At 49.1% G+C, this 17,821-nt stretch overlaps 3 protein-coding genes across 7 annotated transcripts in view; 1 reads left to right on the top strand and 2 right to left on the bottom strand.

Annotated features, from left to right (window-relative positions):
• Positions 1-1,410: 1,410 nt before the first annotated feature.
• Pcgf1 (polycomb group ring finger 1) lies at positions 1,411-3,706 on the bottom strand. The gene is made up of 9 exons (XM_021729149.3): positions 3,535-3,706; positions 2,994-3,099; positions 2,708-2,860; positions 2,465-2,536; positions 2,231-2,336; positions 2,029-2,062; positions 1,845-1,931; positions 1,639-1,719; positions 1,411-1,558 (listed from the first exon to the last, which is right to left on the bottom strand). Exons 1-9 carry the CDS (start codon positions 3,625-3,627, stop codon positions 1,511-1,513), a joined length of 780 nt encoding a protein of 259 aa, XP_021584824.1. The 5' UTR covers positions 3,628-3,706; the 3' UTR covers positions 1,411-1,510.
• A 4,708-nt stretch (positions 3,707-8,414) lies between these two features.
• Tlx2 (T cell leukemia homeobox 2) lies at positions 8,415-11,756 on the top strand. 3 transcript variants are annotated; one of them, XM_078028982.1, is made up of 4 exons: positions 8,415-8,561; positions 9,000-10,182; positions 10,600-10,837; positions 10,939-11,756. In XM_078028982.1, exons 2-4 carry the CDS (start codon positions 9,783-9,785, stop codon positions 11,153-11,155), a joined length of 855 nt encoding a protein of 284 aa, XP_077885108.1. In that variant the 5' UTR covers positions 8,415-8,561; positions 9,000-9,782; the 3' UTR covers positions 11,156-11,756. The 3 variants fall into 3 exon arrangements, with proteins under 3 accessions (XP_077885108.1, XP_077885109.1, XP_005329434.1); XM_078028983.1 differs by having other exon boundaries at positions 8,427-10,182; positions 10,603-10,837; XM_005329377.4 differs by having other exon boundaries at positions 8,430-10,182.
• A 1,239-nt stretch (positions 11,757-12,995) lies between these two features.
• Dqx1 (DEAQ-box RNA dependent ATPase 1) overlaps positions 12,996-17,821 on the bottom strand; it is a 7,652-nt gene continuing 2,826 nt past the window's right edge. For 2 of the 3 annotated variants that reach the window (XM_005329378.4, XM_078028961.1), the window contains 7 exons: positions 17,671-17,770; positions 17,421-17,579; positions 17,148-17,339; positions 14,527-14,646; positions 14,165-14,355; positions 13,634-13,824; positions 12,996-13,441 (listed from right to left, as the gene is read on the bottom strand). In XM_005329378.4, the coding sequence (XP_005329435.1) occupies positions 13,285-13,441; positions 13,634-13,824; positions 14,165-14,355; positions 14,527-14,646; positions 17,148-17,339; positions 17,421-17,579; positions 17,671-17,770 (1,110 nt within the window). In that variant the 3' untranslated portion in view covers positions 12,996-13,284. The remainder of the gene's footprint in view (positions 13,442-13,633; positions 13,825-14,164; positions 14,356-14,526; positions 14,647-17,147; positions 17,340-17,420; positions 17,580-17,670; positions 17,771-17,821) is intronic. The other variant, XM_040270949.2, reaches the window with a different exon arrangement.

Raw genomic sequence — 17,821 nt, 5'->3', positions numbered from 1 at the left:
CCTGTGTCCTCTGCCATCTGGTGTCTTTGGTTCTCAACAGGTATGCACAGCCACCCCCTTAAAGTCAGACTTAGTGGAGTCAGAAATAGGTCAGTGCCAGAATGAGATTTAGGCTTTCCAATCTCTTTCCACTCTCCATCTCCTGACATTTATGCTTCTTGTTCCATCCCACTGTTCCAGACTCAGAAGCAGCCCCCTTTGCTTCCTTCAGGAAGTCTTTGCTTTGGCCTCTGTGCCTGTCCCAGTTGCGATCCCATTTAGAGGCCCATAGAAAAAGAACACTGGCTGAGTTTATTGCCAGCGCCCAGAGTGCATGTCCAGGCTTATACAGACAAGGGACGTCTGCCCAAACACTCTGTGGAGCTTGGGCCTTGCTGCTTCTTTCTTGTTTTTGTTCTTCTTCTTCTTCTTCTTCTTTTTTTTTTTTTTTTGGCAGGGGGTGGGTACTGGGGATTGAACTCTGAAGCACTCAACCACTGAGCCATATCCCCAGCCTTGTGTTGTATTTTATTTAGAGACAGGGTCTCACCAAGTTACATAGTGCCTTGCCATTGCTGAGGTTGGCTGTGAACTTGTGATCCTCCTGCCTCAGCCTCCTGACCTGCTGGGATCATGCCAAACTCCTCTTGTTCTTTGAAGTTGCCAGTGTTCTCTACATCAGCCAGCTTTTCTCAATTTTCCCCACCCTGGCTTCACTTAGCCACTTCCTTCTTCCCACCACAGGAAACCTATAAGAATAAGCCAAGCTTCCAACTGTATCCCTGCCACCTCTACCCAATTTCTTTTGTTTTTGTTTGGTTGTTCTTTGCAGTACTGGGAATTGAGCCCAGGTGTATTCTACTACTGAGTCATTTCAGCTCTTACAAAATATTTTATTTTGGAAGAGAGTCTCACTAAATTGCCGAAGCTGACCTGGGATTTACAATCCTCCTGCCTCAGCCTCCCAAGTAGCTGGGATTACAGGCATGTGCCAACACACAGGTCTCAACTGTTTTTCAGATTCCTTCCTTCTTTCTCTTCCTATTACTCAGGTTATAGAACCAGAGTGCAATTCTTTGAATGTTTCTTTAACATATCACTCTTCTTCAGCAGACACTATTGAACCCTAGCCCTCCTCTCCCCATACTCAATTAGGACACCTTGACTCTGCATCACATGCTGCAGCATACAAGGACAGTGAGAGCTGCTCCCAGAAAGCACTCCATTCACCAAAAGGAGCTGGTATGGGTGGGTTTCAGTTGGCTCAGTTTCTAAGTTTCACTATAGGGCCTTATTCCCTTCTCCTTTGGCAAGACATTGAGGGCCCTTCACAGTAGAGGAAAGGCCCATCTTTAGAGTAAAACTTATGAGGATTTTTGAGGGAAGCAGGACACAGGACAAAGCCTGAGTGTGTGGCAGGAAGAAGAAAGATGCTTTTTTAAAGCTTTTATTTCAAAAAATAAAGCCACAGTTAATTTCACATAAATATCTGGGAAGGGAAGGGGTAAGGGATGGGGTTGGGGCTTGGCCCCTACCTCCTCTTCTCTTTCACACTGTATTGTAAAAGCAAAGGGGATGGCTAAGGAAAGAAAGAGGGAAGAAGTAGTCAGTGGACAGTTTATTATATGAAGGGCCCCAGCCCACCTTTGCCTGGCTTACCTTGCCGAACCAGCGGGAGAGCCATATCTGTTTCATTGTCATGTGATCGGGGAGAACTTCATTGTCAAAAAGGAGCTGTACCTAAGAGGCAAATGGAATTCTCCTCTTTGGTCTAGAACTACCCTGGTGTACCCTAGACTTTGTCCGTCCTTTCTTAATTCCTTCTTCTTCATAAAAGGAAATTAAACTACTGTGGGATTACTTACATGCTGTGGATTTAGCATCAAGCGGTGACAAAGGACCCTCCGGAGATGGCGTACCTCAGCTCTAACAGAACATCTGACATACTTATTCTAAGGACAGGGAGGGGGAGGGGAAGACAAAGTGCTTAAGGAGGGGCCACAGGAAGTTGAATCTTCTTAGATGAACCCTCCCTTCAACCCCTCTCACCTGCAGAACACTTTTATTCTTGTCTTTGCCAGAACTGGGGGGGAAAAAACACAGGTTAGGGAGTCTCCATCTTTCCTTCCTTCCTATACCAGGAGCCACCCTGCATACTCTTAAAGTACACAGACACTCCCTTACTGCTTGGCCTCTCTACTCCCCTGATCTGGGCACTATCATTTCACACAACTTCTGAACTGCTCCTCACCTCAGTCGCTCCAAGCATAGGCTTAGCTGCTCATCATAGCGATAGTAGTGGGCTTTGGAGTGGTCGAAGCTGCTGAAGGGGAGGCCAAGGTTGCTGAGGGCTGGCTCTGAGAAAAATAAGGTACTGAAGAGGTTCCATATCCTTCTTTTCCCAGAAAAAGAAGGTACTGAGGAGGTTCCATACCCTTCTTTTCTCTGGGGGCTTAGCTTTACCCTTCTGCTACCAAGGACATACCTTCCCCACTGGGCTGAGTGACCCTGTCCAAGCCTCGAGACTGGTAGAATTCCCGAATTCGTTTCTCTTCACCTAGGAGGGTGTGAAGTATAGGAGTAAACTGTTAGTCCTCCTTCTTTGTTCCTTTGGCTGTTGGCATTTTTAAAACCTACATAATTCCCATCAAAACCCTTGTCACCTCAAGCTGTCACCCAGCATTCATTAGATCTCAAGAAGCCTCTCAAAGTCAATTTGATTACTCACTGTCTTGCAAGCCAGGCACTAGCTTGTATACGATGTCCTGCATGACCCGGTCCAGTTTGAGGTTGAGCAGTGGCTGGGTCTCGTGAATCTTGATGTTGCACATGGGGCAGTACTTGCTGGTTTGCAGGTACTTCACGATGCAACTTTTGCAGACTGCAGAAGAGAAAAGCAGACTTTCAAACTCCCTGGGAACCCAATACATGGGATAGGTGGGGCAGGAGGCACAGAAGCTCTGCTTGGTGAGGACTTGGGCCTGGAAGAATCAGGTAGGATTTAGGGCACTCACAAGTATGAAGACACTCAGTGATAGTGGTGGCATCCACGAAGTAGCCAGCGCACAGACAGCAAACGATATGCTCATTCAGGTCTTTGATCTTCACTCGGACCTCCTCCTGCGGACACACCCTCCGTCACCCATTATCCATTCCTCACCCCAGCCCACCCCACCTCATGCGCCTTCCCAGCTTGGGGGTCGTGTCTTTCATCAGACTCCAGTCCAGCCCCACACCCTCCGCTGTCAGCAGAGGATTAAATTCCAGGGACTGGCAATCCGCCTCCGCCCAGCAGAGGGCTCCGCGCACAGCAGGGGTCTCTTCACGTGGACTAGCCAGACCCTCCTTTCCCAGGGGAGACTACACGGTGTTGGCTGCACAATGCGCAGGCGTTCTAGCTCTGAGTTTGGCAACCCGATTGCAATCGCGCCTGCGCACCGGGAACCCTGTCTCTGCGCAAGCGCATTGGGCTTCTGGCCAGCCACCGCCCGTCCTCTAGCCCGCCCCAGTTCGCACCGCTAGCCGACCACAGCAGTAACCCTGCCGCCCCTGCACCTCGTTCCGTAGCGGGTCCATCTTGTACACTGACTGGAGCTGGTTCCGAAGCCTCATCGCGATCGCAATCTGGCCCCCCTGAGGAGACGCCATCTTAAAGGCTGATCCTGGCCTGCCACTTCCGGTGCCGCCTGCGGGGCGGGACTTGTCTCCAGGCAACGAGGGCCTAGGTCTTTTCGGATTCGCTCATTCTCTGCAAGGCCCCGCCCATGTCTCTTACTCCCCCGAGTGCTCACCTGAGCCCCGCTGGCCCCTCCCCCTCCTCAATCCATAATTGGGGAGTGGGGGTGTGTGTGGGGAAGGGTCCTATCACTTCCACCTCCTGTAGGAGCCATCAAAGTAGATTCTACCCGACCTCAGGACTAACTTTTGGAGCCTGAAAGACTGCCCCTTCCTACCCCAAAAGGCCTGGCGATCACCGCCAGCTACCGCTCAGGCACGTCAGTCTCCAGTGACTGTGACCCAGCTGAAGAAGGAAGGCTTGGGTCTTCTCCTGGGAAGGCCGCCTTGTAGGCTGACGCGTTGCGGAGCTTCACCCAGACGGCAGGCCTTCTTCCAGCTCCGCTGCCGGAGTTTCTAGGGGCTTTGCGGAGTCTTAGAGAGCGTGGGGTGGGGAAGGAGATCCCCCAGGGACTTAGTGATCTTACTGCCCCCCCACATTTTCCCCCGGCTGCTGGGGATTGGGGGGGTAGCAAGCCCTGGTTAATGATGATGATTTAATCATCGGCGCCTGCGGAGGCCTGGGACAGACTAATGCAGAGCAGATGCCGAAGGAGGAGGGGAGGATGATAGGACACTGCCGCACGGAGACACGCTTAGGTAGCGAGCGCCTGCAGTAGCATAGGCCCAGCCCCACACTTGGGGAGGACTCTGGGATCGTGAGGGCTTGTGCACCGCCATCCCTGGGTCCTTACAGCGAAATTTAAAAAGAATTAAGTTTACTATGACGTATCGACAACAAGTGCAACTGGAGATTCGAGAAGGGTGAGATCCCAATAAGACCTCAAAAGGCTTTGTGGAAAAGGTGGGACTTTGTGCGGGCACAATTTAGACATGGAAGAAGTGTTAGAAGTGTGATGGAAATAGAAAGGCAAAGTGGAGAGGAATATCGGGAAGGAGATCAAGGTGTGGATTTGAGAGTGGTGACAGACACAGCAGCGACTAAGAGTTGGGATTTTAGCCTTAGGACAACAGAGAGCTAGTAGAAGTGGGCAGGTGAGGAGGGAGGTGTTCCCCCATGAATGAACAAAATATCCATTTCTCTTCAAAATGAATTGTGAACAAGCAGCAAGGAGTTATGGAATTCCTGCTTTATTAACCAACTATTCATTATGGCCACTGTTTACTTTCCACTTCTTGGTGGTTGCAATGGCTTCTTGATTGCATTCTTTGTGTCTACCTTTGCACTTCTTTATCCTGTTCTTTACAGAGCAGCTCAGAAATATTCTGATGTCATGAATCAAAAAGGATACTAGGAAGGTTTTGATGAACATGTTTTATTTTGATTGTGATGATAATTTTATGGGTATATAGATGTCAAGACATTAAATTGTACACTTCAAATAACTGAAGTTTGTCAGTTATACTTCAAAAAGCTGTTAATAATAAAATTGAAAAATCAAGTTATTTTTTTTTTCTGTTTAAAAACTTTGGCAAGTAGTGGTAGAGGCCCTGGGTTCATCTCCAAAACTTGTAAACAAACACCAGAAACAAACCTTTTTATAGCTTCCCTTTTCAATCATAATAAAAGCCAAAGGTCTTATAAAGGACTGCAAGGCCCTGCATAGTCTCTCTAGTCACAAAGAACCCTTCAGTATTTACTCCACAGTCACACCAGGGTATGCTGAGTTCCCAACTTGAAATTCTGGGTATCCAAATGGCTCCTTCCTTTACAGTTTTCCCTCCATGAAGCTTCTGTGATCACTATCTATCCCCCTTCACTTCCTTGCTCTATTTTTCTTCCTAGCATTTATTAGCATTATTAGTATTTATTATTATTCAATATATTTTTCTTTTACATATTGCTAATACATATTTGTTAATTTTTCATTTGCATTTCACACTAGAATGAAAGCTTTCAGAGGCAAATCCACCACTATCCATTGTGTTCACAGCTTTATCTCCAATGCCAGGCACATAGTGGGTATTCAATAAAAAAAAAAATTCTGGATGAACAAATAAGTAAGTCCAGGTGGCAGTGTTGGCAGCTTAGATTAGGGTTTTAGCAACGTAGATGGAAAGGGTTGTATCTGAAATTCTCCAAAGGAAAGTTAATAGAAGAAATTAGCCAGGGACTGGATTTGTGGGGCTTGGGCAAGAGGGTGTATGAGGAATTTGGGAGGTAGGCATGTCTTACAGTAGCTTCAGGAATGGCAAAGTGAGCTGGTCAGACAGAAAGGAGTGGTGGGGCTGGAGTGGTGGGGCTAAAGTATCATGTCCCAGAGTTGTCTCGGTAGATGTGAGAGTTGGGAATATTGGAATGGATGAAACCTGAGCAGATGTAGAAATAATGAAAGCTGAAGTTGCTGAGTATGGTGACACACACTTATAATCTCAGATACTAAGGAAGCTGAGGCAGGAGGATCTCCAGTTTGATGCTAACTTCCACAATTTAGTGAGACCCCCTCAAAATAAAAACATTTAAAAGGGGGGCAGCAAAAAAAGGGGGGCCTGGAGTTATGGCTCAGTGGTAGAGCACTTACCTAGCATGTGTGAGGCACTGGGTTTGATTCTCAACACTGTATGTATGTGTGTGTGTATGAATAAAATAAAGGTCCATCAACATCAAAAACAAAATATAATAAAAGGGGGGCAGCTGGGGATGTCGCTCAGTGTTGGAGCTCTTGCCTATTATGTTCATGGCCCTGGCCCTTTTTGAAAACAAAAAGGAAAAAGAAAGGAAGAAAGCTCAAGTCTGTGCTCTGAAGAATGTTCGTACACTTCAGTAGAAGGAGCAAAGTCAGTGAAGGAGAGATGTAAGCCATGACAAAGTCCAAAATACAAAATAATAGAATATTACAGAAGCCAAAAGAAAGGACATTTCAAAAACCATCGATGATCAACAAAGTAAAACATGTTAGGGAAGGCCTGGAAAGAGATGCCAGACACTAGAACTTGTCAAGAAAGTGTCACTATAGGGAAGCCAGTTTGCACTGTGTTATTACAAGAATGAATGATGAGGACATGGGGGCAGTGGACATGGACAGCAAAAAGGAAAAGAGAAACATAATTGTTTTTTGGAGAATCAGGCAAAGATTATGTTCATATGAAGTCAGTTGGGGCCAGGAAGAACTAAGCTGATAAATGATTTAGGAGTGGGAACCATCTTGAATAAAGGACATGGATTAATGACAGAAAGGAGGGAACAAGAGTAGCGGCTAGGGTTTGGCTTCTTCCTATGAGGCTACAAGCTCACACCGAAGACTTGGGGGGCACAGACACAAAGGATATGGTAAGACACATCCAATGTGGTGTGTATTAGAAGGCGCTCACCCCAGTGCCTCAATCTTCAACCTGAACTAGCAGGAACTATCCTTTCCCTGAGAATCGTAATCAGAGAGGTAGAGGCAAGAAGAGAATTTCCCTAGCTCTGTGGCTGACAGAACTGGATGGCCCTCTGTTCTTGAAGTGGGATACTGAAATTTAAAAAAAAAAAAAACCTCAGGAGATTCATATATACTATTGAGTTTGTGATCATTCTTCTCAAAGGGTCAACTGAGCAATCTCTCGGTGAGAAGCAGTGCCATCTATACCCACCTCAAAAAGAAAGGGATGTACAATAAGCCAGTTATGCATGATGTTTCTTTTTTCTTTAATTGATTTGCCTATTGATTTATTAAAAAAGATTCATTCAACTTGAAATTACTCCCTCCCTCCCCAACCACCCCCCTGAGCATGGAAGGGAGTGGCAAACTCCTAATCTGCAGGCAAGCCCCCTGTCAGAGCCCGCACTTCTTGGCTGGCTATCTCCCTAGGTTCTCTGTTCCCAATCAGCTGAGTCTAGCCCTATGCTATTTCTGAGTGTTTTGCCTCAACAGCAGAGACTACACATTTCCTTATAGCCTCCAGCAGCTGCTAAAAAAGAGCAAGTTTCTGGAAGGGATAGGGAAGGTGATGATGTAAATTTCCTACACCAAGATAAAAACACAGCTGCCAAATTGATAGGAGCCCCCCAGTTTCAGACGGTCTGTTTCTGTGAGCAGGACTGAGGACAATCTGGAGAAATTGGATGATAGAGGTGGCCAACTCTGGGGAGATTATCACATATTATTAATGTCCACTTCCTCCCCCCATGGCTCAACCAACCCCTTCAAACTGAGGATTTGGGAACACCGAGGGGTTGGTGGTTTTGGGTGAGGAAAAAACCCATTTGTCTCTTTCTTAATCTTCCTGCCCAGATGCCCAAATATCATTCTTCGTTCCCAGGAGGAAAAAGACCCCCTCACCCTGCCTCAGGCGCCAGGCTGCCAGCCCATCTGCTGGGGAGAAAGGAGGGACCAGTTTTTCCCAGGGGATCCTGGGGAATCTATTGGAAGTTCAGTGCTCCCAAGGAGATCCATTTACTGGACTTAGAAGGCATTTCGGTTCACACGGGAAACCTGCAGGGTAGAGCGAGCCTTGGAGTAGACTCGGGTTAGGGTAGGGGACTGGCACAACGGGGCGGGGTGTTTTGGCCACCACGTGTCTGAGGCAGGCTCATCGGTGCCCACCCGCTGTGGGATGATAAGAGTGCCCCCCTCCCCGCGCCCAGTCTCACCGGCTCGGAGGCGCCAGGCCCCCCCCCAGGGCCGGGGCGGGCTGGGGAAGGTAATGTAATTCCGGCCCAGCTAACCTGATTATGGCGGCCTGCACCGGGCAGGGTGGCGGCGGGGGCGGGTCTAAGGCTCTGGGGCCCTCCCGGCCAGGGTCCCATCCCGAGGAAGGACGCAGAGTTCACACACTCCCAGCTCCTGGGTTCTCCGCCAGAGGTCACAAGGTCACCAAGCGGTTTCAGCCTTTCCCCAGCTCACTTCGTTGGCACGCCCCAGGTTCATTTTCTGGGGTTTGGTTGGGATAAAGTGTGAATGGGAAACTGGGCGTCCGGGATCCTCCCAAGGCCTCAGCGAGTCCCTCGTGCTGCCGGTGGCGACTTTGTCCTCCGGTCTTTAAGAGGGGAAAGTATGCGAAAATAGACCTCTTGGGCTCAGAATAAAGGGGCAGAATCCCGCCTTGAGGCTTCCCTGCACTAGGGATGATAAGTCGGCCGAGGTTGAGCAACGGGTTTGATTTGCAGCGATTTCGGAAAATCGAAATTCTAAGAAACATGGCACCAATTACCGATGCGTCCGGACAGGACCGGTTGCTCTAAAGGAGAGGTCAGGAGGTACACTAAGGATCAAGAACGCCAAGTGTTTGTCCCCAGCCCGAGCCCGCCGAACTCGCCCTGCCATTCCCTTCCCACACCTGTCCTCTTCTTGGGCCTCTAGATCGCGGGTTGCTGTTCCTCAACCACTTCGTACGCAGCCGGGAAGCCTCAACGAGATTTGGTCTTAGAGAACACTTAGGTGGGGGTCATAACGAATCCAGGAGTTGGCAAGAAGGACCCATCGGGAGGTGAAGAGTGGGGCCTGGGGAAAGAAGCACCTGCCGAGGAAGCCGGTGAAGCGGAGGCAGCCCAAAGGCGGAGGCCAGAAAGGAAGGAGGCGACGTGAGCATCTTGGCTGACTCAGCTGCCCAAGCTCTGGCCCCTCCCGCGCTGAGCCTTGTTCCTAACATCCTCGCCCTCCTCTGCCTCCGCCCCGCACATCCCGCCGGGTGTTTGGCGCAAACAGGCGTCCTTTCCCCTTTAACAGTCGGGCCCCGCCCCTGACCTACCCCCAGCCCCCACTGCCCACCCAGAGCCGGTCTGTCAGTCATTGCCCCAGTCCGAGCTGGTCAACCCTCTCCACCCGAGACTTGGGCAGCGACCTCGGCAGACTAGCGTCCATCTGTGCTTCGGAGCCAGCAAGGGAGCTCGGGGCCCCAGCGGGCCGCGTTCCTCCGGGATGCGAGCCCCAGTGCAGACGCCCGGTAGGGGCGGGCAGCCGCGAGGCTTTTCCAGGCGCACAGGGTTGCTGCTGTTCTGGGGGGCCCGGCGCCCGGCTGTGGCCAGCCTCGCTGGCCCTTGAGGCCGCCGACCTGGGCGCGCCGCCGCTGGGCTCTCAGAGCTATATATCTGCGGCACTCTACTTATCCACGGAACCTCCTGAGGTCTTCCCAGGCTCAGACCCATGGAGCCCGCGGTGCTGGCTCCGCACAACCTCGCGCACCACGAGCCAATCAGCTTCGGCATTGATCAGATTCTGAGCGGCTCCGAACCCCCGGGGGGTGGCCTAGGCCCGGGTCGTACGGTCCAGAGCCACAGCGAGAGTGCGGCATTCTCGGGTGGATTCCATGGAGCCTCGGGTTATGGCCCTGCAGGTTCTCTGGCCCCGCTGCCCAGCAGCTCCGGAGTGGGCCCGGGTGGCGTGATCCGCGTTCCGGCTCATCGCCCGCTGCCAGTGCCGCCGCCCGCGGGAGGCGCCCCTGCGGTGCCTGGGCCCTCGGGTTTGGGCGGCGCCGGGAGCCTAGCTGGACTCACCTTTCCATGGATGGACAGCGGCCGACGCTTGGCCAAGGATCGGCTCACCGGTGAGGTTGCCCGACGCCTCCAGCGTCATGCCACACTCTGACCCTTTTCCTCTTTTCTTTCTGCTCCAACTCAGGGACCTCTTTTTTACTTCCCCTCAGATTATCTCGGGGGATCCTCCTCCACCCCGGACCTTTTGATCCTGCAGATGAGAGCAATGGGGAGGGAGCTGTCGTCGGTGCCTGTACCGCTCTACCTTGCAATTCCACTGTCCACACTGCGGGGTGGGCAGGGTGAAGTTATGGGGGACATCTCTCCTTACTCATGCGGAAGGCCGTTGCTTCCGATATCCCTTCTTGTCTGGATGCTTCTGCTAATGATGGGCCGAGCCTAGGGCCCGGGTAAGGACCAGGGTCTCTTCTCAGCGATACCTCGGGCCACCTCGCAAACCCTACCCTGCTTTTTTTCCCTCCCCATAGCAGCGCTGTCGCCCTTCTCTGGGACGCGCCGCATAGGCCACCCTTACCAAAACCGGACCCCCCCGAAGCGGAAGAAGCCGCGCACGTCCTTTTCCCGCTCGCAGGTGCTGGAGCTGGAACGGCGCTTCCTGCGCCAGAAGTACCTGGCCTCGGCCGAGAGGGCGGCGCTGGCAAAGGCCTTGCGCATGACCGACGCACAGGTGAAGACCTGGTTCCAGAACCGACGCACCAAGTGGCGGTGAGCTAGGGCGGACTGGGGCCCGCGGGGCCGGCCAAGTGGCGGTGAGGCGCGGGGTGGGCGAGGACCGCCTCGCTGACCCCGCATCTCCGCCCGCCCAGGCGCCAGACCGCAGAGGAGCGCGAGGCCGAGAGGCACCGCGCGGGTCGGCTGCTCTTGCACCTGCAGCAGGACGCGCTACCACGGCCGCTGCGGCCGCCCCTGCCCCCGGACCCGCTTTGCCTGCACAACTCATCACTCTTCGCGCTGCAGAATCTGCAGCCTTGGGCCGAAGACAACAAAGTGGCTTCTGTGTCTGGGCTTGCCTCGGTGGTGTGAGCTTCGCCTGCTGGATCCGCCGAGAGCTCTCTTTACCGGACCAAGGCGCCGCGTGGAACGCCCGGTTCGGGCAGTGGAGCGCGGCTGCTCAGGCCCATGGTTTCCTGGCAGCCGGGTGTATGAGAAGCAGCAGGAATTCAGATTATCATCGAGCCGGGTGGGCTCCCAGGCCCCCATCGAATAGACTCCCAGGGTGCTCACACAGGGCTTTTCCCGCCATTTTTCACAGTACCGCATCTACCGGCCAGAGGAACCTTAGAGGGCGGGACCTATAGATTGATAGCCAATAAGGTGCAGGGAGGGGGATGGGCTGGCCAATGGTAGCTACTCTCCTCAGGGACTAGGGGTTCTGCGGTGAATAGGCTCAGAGCCCTGGACTGAGTACTGAGAGCAGCACGTGGTGCTGGGAAGGGTTGGCTGCAGCAGGTGCTGTCTAGGGTTACAACAAAGGTGTGAAGAAAGGAAGATGGCAACAACAGAGAAATGTTGGAGAAGGTGCTGGAGCGCCAGAATCTGACTGATCACGACAGGGACCAGAGGGTTGTCATGTTGGGCATCTCATCCCTCAACTGTAAAATAATAGCTAAGGATTCCTTCTTGACTTTGAGTCTCATGTTGTACTATGTTCAATCTGCTGGCTGTATTCTTTTTGAGCTTCACAGTGCACTTGGGCTGTAGGTGAGAGGAATACTTATACATCAGACAAAATATAAGATCTACGAAGAAAATCTGGCTCTGGTGTCCCACAGGGACAGAAAAGGGAGAAGAGGAAACTGGGCAAAATTAATGAGTCCACACTGAGCATAGTGGCACAGGCCTGTAATCCCGGCTATTCAGGAGGCTGAAGGTGAAGGACTACAAGTTAAAGGCAGCCTCAGCAACTTGGAAAGACCCTGTCTCAAAGAAGGGGATGGGGTGCGAGGAGGCTAGGGATGTAGCTCAGTGGTAGATTGAGCTGGGTAGATAGTGCTGGGTTCAGTTCCTAGTACCCACGGTGGGAGGGGGATGGAGAGAAAGTAATGGGCCCAGTGGAGTTAGGGTGACCAGAATACTTTGGAAATAATAAGACTAAAAAAATGAAAGATAATTTCAGATGGGAAATATGGAGAACAAGAAATCAATGGTGCTGAGGATGATGAAGGGTGAAATTGGGAAGTTTATAGTAAGATTAACCCTAGGCAAAATGAATGTTAGACCTAGAAAGAATAAATTCTGGAAAAGTATCTTTGAGAGACATAAACTGACATCCACATACAGATGAAGATAGAAAATGATGAGAACAGACAGAATCTCCAAGAGAGGGTATTCAGAAGAAAAGCAGAGTTCTAAGGATTAAATCTTGTTTTCCAGCCAAATTCCATAAACATATTTATAATGTGCAAGATGATGAAGGATATCAAAGTTAATAATCCAAGGGCAAAATGGGGGAAGGTATTCATAGCCATTAAGAAAGAATGTTCCTTAAGTGTCAACTTCAGCCAGAGGCTTGCTGGGATGCTTGTTGATGGTGACCTCAGTGAGGGGATGGTTGTAGTAAGGTTTAAAAAGGAGTAAGCTCTAAGTTGTATGACAAAGGAAAGATTCTGTCTGATTCCTCTAGCACTCCCATTCTTCCTCCCCTGGAGGCTGGAACATTGTGACAGAGGAAAGAGAGGCAGGGTCAATGATAGCCAGACTACTCATATTCTGTGCTTTTTACAGTTATGTCAGACAACATAAGGCTTGACCAGGGGTGGGAGCCAGGCAAGAGGCTCCAGGAGTTGGCCCCAGATCTTTGAAATGATGTCATTTCTTCATGCTTGTTGTATATTCTGCTGCAAAATTAAAATCAAACTTGGCATCATAGAAAAATCTTTTATAGATCAAAAGGGAGTACAAGGATGGATCTGACATAACTTGGTAGAATGGGGAGCATGTCAGTCCCTGGGAAATAAGGAAAGCAACAAGAAGGCTAAGGGAAGGATTCTACCAGATATAGACTGTGGCTTACCCCATTCCCTCTACTCCTTTTAGATTCCAGAATTTACATTGACCTTAAACTCTGGCCTTCTAAATCTAGTTGTCTGCTTTGGTGCTAGCCTGAAGGAGGACCATGAGTTGAGCTCAGCTCTAATCCTTAGGTAGGCAGGTCACTGCAGGACACAGGCATCTCTGAACTCCTGGATGGAGGAAGATTCACTCTCTGCCGATGAATCTGCCATTTCTTTCCTCAATTGGTTCAGGAGATCTCTGCTCTCACTGGGGGGCAAGTTACTCAGGAAATATGGAGGTGCCAACTCCACCAACCTGACAGAGAGAATCATAACAAGATAAGCTCTATCTTCTCTTATAAAGCAGACTCTTGAACTTCCTACAACCTCTTCCATGAGCCCTCTCCCCTCAAACCACTAAGATCTCTTCTTAAGTCTAACTTCACAATTTTAGTTTTGGTCCCAGGTAGAGGAATGGGCAGTGCAGGAGGTGTGTCAGGAAACTCACATCTGAGGTTGAATCTCAGAAACAATGGAAAGGCAGTTGTCTTTGGATATGGAGAAACTGTGGTATAGCACCCATTGTGGGGGTCTGGCCGGAGGACGGCGATTTTGGTAGCAGCAATTTGAGGAGAGCTGGGCCACATGCTTATGGGTTAGGAGCAGGTAATTTCCAGTCCCATCTGTGTCTCGGGCCACCTCATTGAAAGACAAAGATATTGAAGGAATAAGTAAACGGAAGAGGCAGAGAGTAGAAAAAAGACAAGGGGGCTGAGAAAGAATTAGTAGGGGTAGTGAGAGTTTTAAAAGTAAAAATATTACCTTTGGGTATTGTCTCTACATATGGTATTTCCATAGTCCCTTGTACTCCAAAAACTCAGAGGAATAGTCCCTCTTGGTTTTAAATATTCTGAATGGTACTTGCATATAAATATCTGTCTCCTTTGTATTTATCATTCTCACCCCAAATTTCAGAGGTAGTATATAAATATCTGTCTCCTCTGTGTTTATCATTCTCACCCCAAACCTTTCCCCTAACCTTGAGGAAGTATCCTGACACCAGTGCTTTCTGAAGATTTCTGCGATTTTGTTCAGAGCCAAAGGCTGGTTGGGTCAAGGGAAGTTCAATTTGCTGCATGAGTTCTTGGAGCTCTCCCCGAAGTTTACAGGCTTGGCACAATGCTGCCCAGTTTAGACCCCGAGCCTGACACCAAGCCTCATTTGCTCCACCTAGGAGAGGAAAGAGACCAGCTACAACTGACGTCCTTGAGGCCTCCTAAAGGATACAGCCTATGGCCAAAAGGCCTCCTCTTCCTGAGCTCAGAGATCTGTCAGATGGTTGCACACTATTTTCCTTTTTGAAAAATCTAGGATTAAGAAGGAACAAAGTGGGCCACTCACTTTGTATAAAGGCTTCATAAACCTGGATCAGAGAGCTGTGGTCACCATCGGGGTGTTCCAGACCCCTACGCAAGGCAGCTTCTTCCGCACAGAGTGGAGGACGGGTAAACCCAGGGGCAACTGGAGGTTGAAGAGAGGAAGGTGGTTTGAGGGAATGAGAAAGGATAGTAGTACAGGTGTAATATTTAAAAGGTACAAATGCCCCTTTGGGAATTTTATTCAAAAAACATTGGTAACTTCTGCATACTCTGCACTTTATTAGACACTAGGGATTAACAACAGTTGGCCTCCATATCTATGGGTTCTACATCTGTGAACTTGAACAACTGTGGATCAAAAATATTCAGAAAAAATTGCATCTAAACAGAAAATGTATGGACTTTTTTTGGTTATAATTCCTTAAAATATAGTGTTTACATTGTATTTGATTTTATAAGTAACCTAGAGATGATCAAGTGCGCTACTGCTGAGCCCAGCCCCAGCCTCATATGCCATTTTATTATAAAAGACATAGGCATCAGTGGATTTGGGTATACACAGTGGGTCCAGGAACCAATCTCCCATGGATTCTGAGGAATGGCTGTAAATGAAGGAGTGCCTTGCCCTCAAGAAGGTTAGTTGGTGGGAGAGACCAACAAGCAAGCAGACCTGATAAGTATGATAGGTATATATATGATACTTTGGAAACACAGAAGAGGGCAGCTTTGGGTGATAGGAGCATGGGTGATATAAGAGAAATGGATGAGGGCTTTGGGCTAATTTTTGAAATTCTGAGTAGGAATTATTAGTTCAGTGGGAATATTTGAGGCTTTGGGAACAGAATGACTATTAATCTAGGTTAACAACATGGCACATTGGGGAACTGTAAGCCACCTGATTTAGGTGGAGGCAATGACATGTGGCAGAATAGCAGGAGCTAAAGCTAAAGGTAGGTATATGCAAGGTCATGAGAGTCTGAATGTGTTGTGCAAAGAAGTTTTTTAGGGGTGTGTGTGTGTGTGTGTGTGTGTGTGTGAGAGAGAGAGAGAGAGAGAGAGAGAGAGAGAGAGAGAGAGAGAGAGAGAGAGAGAGAGAGACACACACACCAGGGATTGATCCTAGGAGTGCTTTTTACCACTAAGCTGCATCCCTAGCCTTCCCTCCACCTTTTCTCTTTGATACGGGGTCTCACAGAGTTGCTGAGGATGACCTCAAACTTATGATCCACTTCCTCAGCTTCCTGAGTTGGTGGAATTACAGATGTGTATCTACATATATCTTGAAGATAAAGAATAGCTGTTGAAGGTTGTAGCTGGGGTTTTAGCTCAGTGGTAGAGTGCTTCCCTAGCATGCATGATGCACTGGGTTTGAGCCTCAGCATCACATAAAAATAAATAAATAAAGGTATTGTGTTCACCTACAACTAAAAAAAAAATTAAAAAGAATAGCTGTTGAAGAGGAGTTTTTTAATAAGGGGTCCACACATTTGAAAATATTTACATGACTAGTGAGGAGACTACTAAAGGAATTCAGCGAACAATGAGGACCTAACATTGGCACTGACAGTGAATATGCAGAGGAATAAATTAATTAAAAATGATATTTATAAAATAAAAATAAGAACCTGCAGAAAGATTAGTTTAGAATTATGGTAGTAGAGGAGCAGAGGTGATGGTATTATCTGAAATTGAGAATCCAAAAAGAGGAAAAAAATTTTATGATGATGGGTAAAGGAGTAGCTTAATAGGATCTTGAGTTCAGATCTGAGTTGAGATACCATGGACTATTCTGGTAGAAATGTCCGACAGAAAATGGGTCTCTCTTCTCCCTTCACTCTATCTTTCCCTCCTCCTTCTCTCTCCCTCTAGAAGAATGGTACTGGCAGAGAGATACAAGGCACGAAGTTTGGATATTTTAAGTATAAAGGCAGAGTTTCAAACCATGAGTGTGGATAAACTTGCTTAGAGTTTGGTGAATGAGAAGACACAAAGACCAAGGATAGAATCCTGAGGACCAATTTACAATGGATGAACAGAGAATAAGGGAGCCCAAGGAATAGATGAGTGGCACCACAGAAACATAGGGAGGAAGCAGTTGCAAAGTGGGAGTGGTCAGCACTTTCGCATCAAAAGGTCACAAATAAAGGCTTAGAAGTCTCTGAGTTGTGTATCTGGAAGGTCACTGGTAAGTTGAAAGCTGATATGTGGGCCTGCAATGATAATCCAGTGGTGAGCAACACATTACATAGAATGAGATAGATCATGTTGTATAGCTGAGGAGGCAGAGGTGTGTGGATTTCAGTAATAAGACAAGAGTTGTAAGCAAGTAGAGAGGTAAGAAGCAGCAGAGAGAAAAGGCTGCAGAAATTAGAGGGATAGGTGATTATGCCCTGTGGGGGGTGGGAACTAGAGCACAAGGGAAAGGACAAGTCTTAGGAGCACTAAAACACAAGAAGAAGGGTTGCGGTGACCATACAAGCAGTGATTTATAGGAGTGAGGGACTGGGAGTGTAGCTCAGTGGTAAAGCACTTGTCTAGCCTGGCTTCTATCCCCAGCACCACAAACACACACACACACACACACCGCAGACTAACAAGTGATATAAATTTTAACCCCTTTGTGGCTTAAAGCTATAAATATACCAGTGAGCATGGCAGCAAGTGTGAGCATCTCATCTACGCAGTCAAACTCGCAGGAGGCCAGCAGGGCTTTGGCCAGCTCAGGGGACAGGGGAAACTCTGATAGGATGACTCCCAGGTCTGATAGGTCCCCATCATCATCCAGAGCTGCCAGATAGTCTAAGTCTTCCAGTGCCTGCATCAATGCTTCTGGAGCTGGTGAGGAAGCAGAGCTTAGAGGGTGTAAAGTCTGAGCAGGAGGTCAGAGAGTAGCACTTGAGCAGGATGGGTGCTCACCAGGCCGGTCCAGGAAGTGGCACTCCCCTGGCTCTGCAATCTGTCTCCTCTTTAGTAGTAACACCAGGGGACTCAGATTCTCTTCACACACCCTGGGTTGTGGCAGTGGGGGAGCCTCTAGTTCTAGGAAGGACTGAGGGTACAGGCAGAGGCAGGACCCTGAGGGGAGAAAGACCTGGGAAAGTAGACTTCTCAGGGCTGATGTGCTATGACTGCTCTGCTTGACCTCATTGAGGGTAAAGGCTCTTACCTGGTGGGAACCCTCTCGCTCGAAGTCGTCTTGCCTCTGCCTGACACTTGCTAATTGGTCTTAATACTTGTGATTCTGCCCGGATCCGAGGATTGTAAACCTGTTGTCCACCCCCCAACCAATGTCAGTACAGATCAGAGTGGGCCATTTG

The sequence above is a fragment of the Ictidomys tridecemlineatus genome, chromosome 12 (genome assembly GCF_052094955.1).
Source record: "Ictidomys tridecemlineatus isolate mIctTri1 chromosome 12, mIctTri1.hap1, whole genome shotgun sequence".
Classification (NCBI taxonomy): Eukaryota; Metazoa; Chordata; class Mammalia; order Rodentia; family Sciuridae; genus Ictidomys; species Ictidomys tridecemlineatus.
This window is presented reverse-complemented; position numbering and strand designations above follow the sequence as displayed.

Coding starts and splice junctions, on each gene's coding strand:
- Tlx2 (XM_078028982.1), top strand. CDS start 9,783: ATGGAGCCCGCGGTGCTGGCTCCGCACAACCTCGCGCACCACGAGCCA. Junction 10,183..10,599: donor GGCCAAGGATCGGCTCACCG/GTGAGGTTGCCC, acceptor CCCTCCCCATAG/CAGCGCTGTCGCCCTTCTCT. Junction 10,838..10,938: donor AACCGACGCACCAAGTGGCG/GTGAGCTAGGGC, acceptor CCGCCCGCCCAG/GCGCCAGACCGCAGAGGAGC.
- Pcgf1 (XM_021729149.3), bottom strand. CDS start 3,627: ATGGCGTCTCCTCAGGGGGGCCAGATTGCGATCGCGATGAGGCTTCGG. Junction 3,100..3,534: donor TGGACCCGCTACGGAACGAG/GTGCAGGGGCGG, acceptor GTGTGTCCGCAG/GAGGAGGTCCGAGTGAAGAT. Junction 1,720..1,844: donor TGATGCTAAATCCACAGCAT/GTAAGTAATCCC, acceptor TTTGCCTCTTAG/GTACAGCTCCTTTTTGACAA.